Source organism: Cyprinodon variegatus, unplaced genomic scaffold (assembly GCF_000732505.1).
Source record: "Cyprinodon variegatus isolate N-32 unplaced genomic scaffold, C_variegatus-1.0 Scaffold1179, whole genome shotgun sequence".
Lineage (NCBI taxonomy): Eukaryota > Metazoa > Chordata > Actinopteri > Cyprinodontiformes > Cyprinodontidae > Cyprinodon > Cyprinodon variegatus.
The window spans coordinates 120,857-123,139 of NW_015151632.1; the positions used below are offsets into that span (position 1 = coordinate 120,857).

A 2,283-nucleotide genomic window follows, 5' to 3' on the forward strand; every position below is an offset into this window, starting at 1 on the left:
ACTAGGAGGCGAGGAGTCGAGGAGTCGAGATAACCGAGATAAGTGTGACGTGTGAACGGTCGTCAAAACTGAGCTTGGCCTGGTTACCGATCCAAGCTCGGACTGGTCTGTGCCTGGATCGGTTTTTCAAGGGTAGTGTAAATGGGGCTTATGCTTCTGACGCATAGCCTCTGCAACCGTCAAATCTGTCTCTGTGCGCGACCACGCCCCCCACGCAGAGGTTCTGCAACTGTCGTTGAATCCTGACTACGCGTCGGACGATCACAAACCCGCGCAGACAAAGAGCAGCTGTGATTGGTCCTTTTTATGCCTTTCCAGCTGTCTGTGTGGTCGTCCTTCTCAATTCGGTGCCAAGGCACGCCATTCTTAAAAACCGAGGAACAACGGACAACTACGACAAAAGGTTAATTGAGGAGGTTCGGAAGTACAACCATTTGTACAATGCCTCAGACAAATTTTATAAATAAATTTATCGTCTTTGGTGTCTAGCAACTCTAGATCCATCTCCATAACCGTCATATCTTGCAGACGTGCCATTGTTGTTTTGGAAGATAAACACTCCCACCGGCGCCGCCGAAGTTCTCGCGAGTTCCCCAATAGGCTCCAGCTTGCGCTTTGGTGGGAAACTGCTGTGCGTCCCAGAAATTCCAGACCGATGGTGCAGAAGCAAACCAGCAAAATTGACCAGTGACCAGACGCAAGCAACATTTGATGTATGCGGTTGCAGAAGTATAATCTGCCCTTTAGGCTCATAAAATTTTCAGACCTTGAAAGCATTCTAACAGCACGTTGTTTCCATCTTTCTTGCTTAGTGGAACATAAATGTGGCTATCATCAGTGGGAATAAGCACCAAGCCTCATTATTGAGCCAAGGTGAAGTAGATAAAGAGCATAAAGCAGAGCCCTGTGGCCTCTCCAAACAATAAGGGAACAGAGGATGAGGTATGATCACCAAGGGAGATGCAGAATGTTCGGTTTTCTGAAGATCATCTTAACCAATCAATCCCCGATGCTGACCTACTGGGCCAAACTAGAGAGTCTACTGTGTCATGAGCAGCAGGTAAGTCCAAGAGAGGAAGAATCACACAGCCAACTGAGTCAGCTGCCAAATACCATGAAAAACCAGGAGCTGCAGCTGGATAATCGCCTCCAGGCTCAGAGAGTTTAACTGTAAATGTTTATTCTCTGCTGGCTTGCATAAACACAGCCTCCTGTTTAAATTTTCATTTTGTGCAAAATTCTGCTTCCTTTGGGGCCCCTACTGGCAGTGCAGCTTCACTCTGACTACCAGATATGCACTTGAAAGGTGTCCTGAATGAAAGGAAATGGACTAGAGACAGTAGAAATAGAGGATCCTGTTAGCATGCAGGTAGGACAGAACCAGACCAACAAATATTTGTTGGCTGGAACTGGTAGTGAAGCTGTTAGCTAAAGGTTACCTCTGCAGCCTGATTATTCCCATTTTCCTCCAATGCAGAGTGAAACGTATCATACTGGTGGAGCCGTGGGGTTTCCCTGAGTTTCAGGAGACGCTGGAAGCAGACCGACCCGTTCCTGTGTGGATCAAAGCCTTGGGAGCAATGTTCAGCCCCTTCAACCCTCTGGCTGGCCTCAGACTGGTTGGACCCCTCGGTAAGAGTGCAGCACCAGGTAGTGACGGATCATACCTCACCTCACCCTAACTGGAGGAGGAACGTAGTAGTGATGATACAGCTGACGTTGATTCAGAAGAACGTTCAGCCCTGTGAAGAGCTGCTTTGTGTCTCCGTAGGTCCTACTCTGGTGCAGACTATGAGACCGGACTTCAAGAAGAAGTTCTCCTCCATGTTTTCAGACAACACTGTGTCAGAGTATATCTACCACCTAAACGTCCAGTCTCCCAGGTCTGCCTCTCCTGCTCCTCTTTCTTTTCCGCTCTGAGATCTTCTTTCCTCTGATCTATGGTTTCATCTCTGATCAGTGGAGAAACTGCTTTTAAGAGCATGACGGGTTCCTGTGGCTGGGCCAAGAGGCCGATGCTTCAGAGGTTGCACCAGCTACCGCCCGACATTCCCATCTCCATCATCTACGGCTCCCGCTCCAGCATAGACAGCGACTCGGCCAGTGCCATCCAGCAGGAGAGAACAGATGTGGACATTATTGTGAGTAAACACTTCTATTGTCATCCCCAGTATAACCAGTTCAGTTTATAACCAGCGGGTCTGCATCCCCCAGTATAACCAGTTCAGTTTATAACCAGCGGGTCTGCATCCCCCAGTATAACCAGTTCAGTTTATAACCAGC

General features: G+C 48.5%; 1 protein-coding gene across 1 annotated transcript in view; it reads left to right on the top strand.

Annotated features, from left to right (window-relative positions):
• Positions 1-2,283, top strand: part of LOC107101964 (1-acylglycerol-3-phosphate O-acyltransferase ABHD5-like) — a 22,552-nt gene that overhangs the window by 16,968 nt on the left and 3,301 nt on the right. The window contains exons 5-7 of the mRNA XM_015401066.1: positions 1,478-1,632; positions 1,772-1,883; positions 1,961-2,141. Coding sequence (XP_015256552.1) covers positions 1,478-1,632; positions 1,772-1,883; positions 1,961-2,141 — 448 coding nt within the window. The remainder of the gene's footprint in view (positions 1-1,477; positions 1,633-1,771; positions 1,884-1,960; positions 2,142-2,283) is intronic.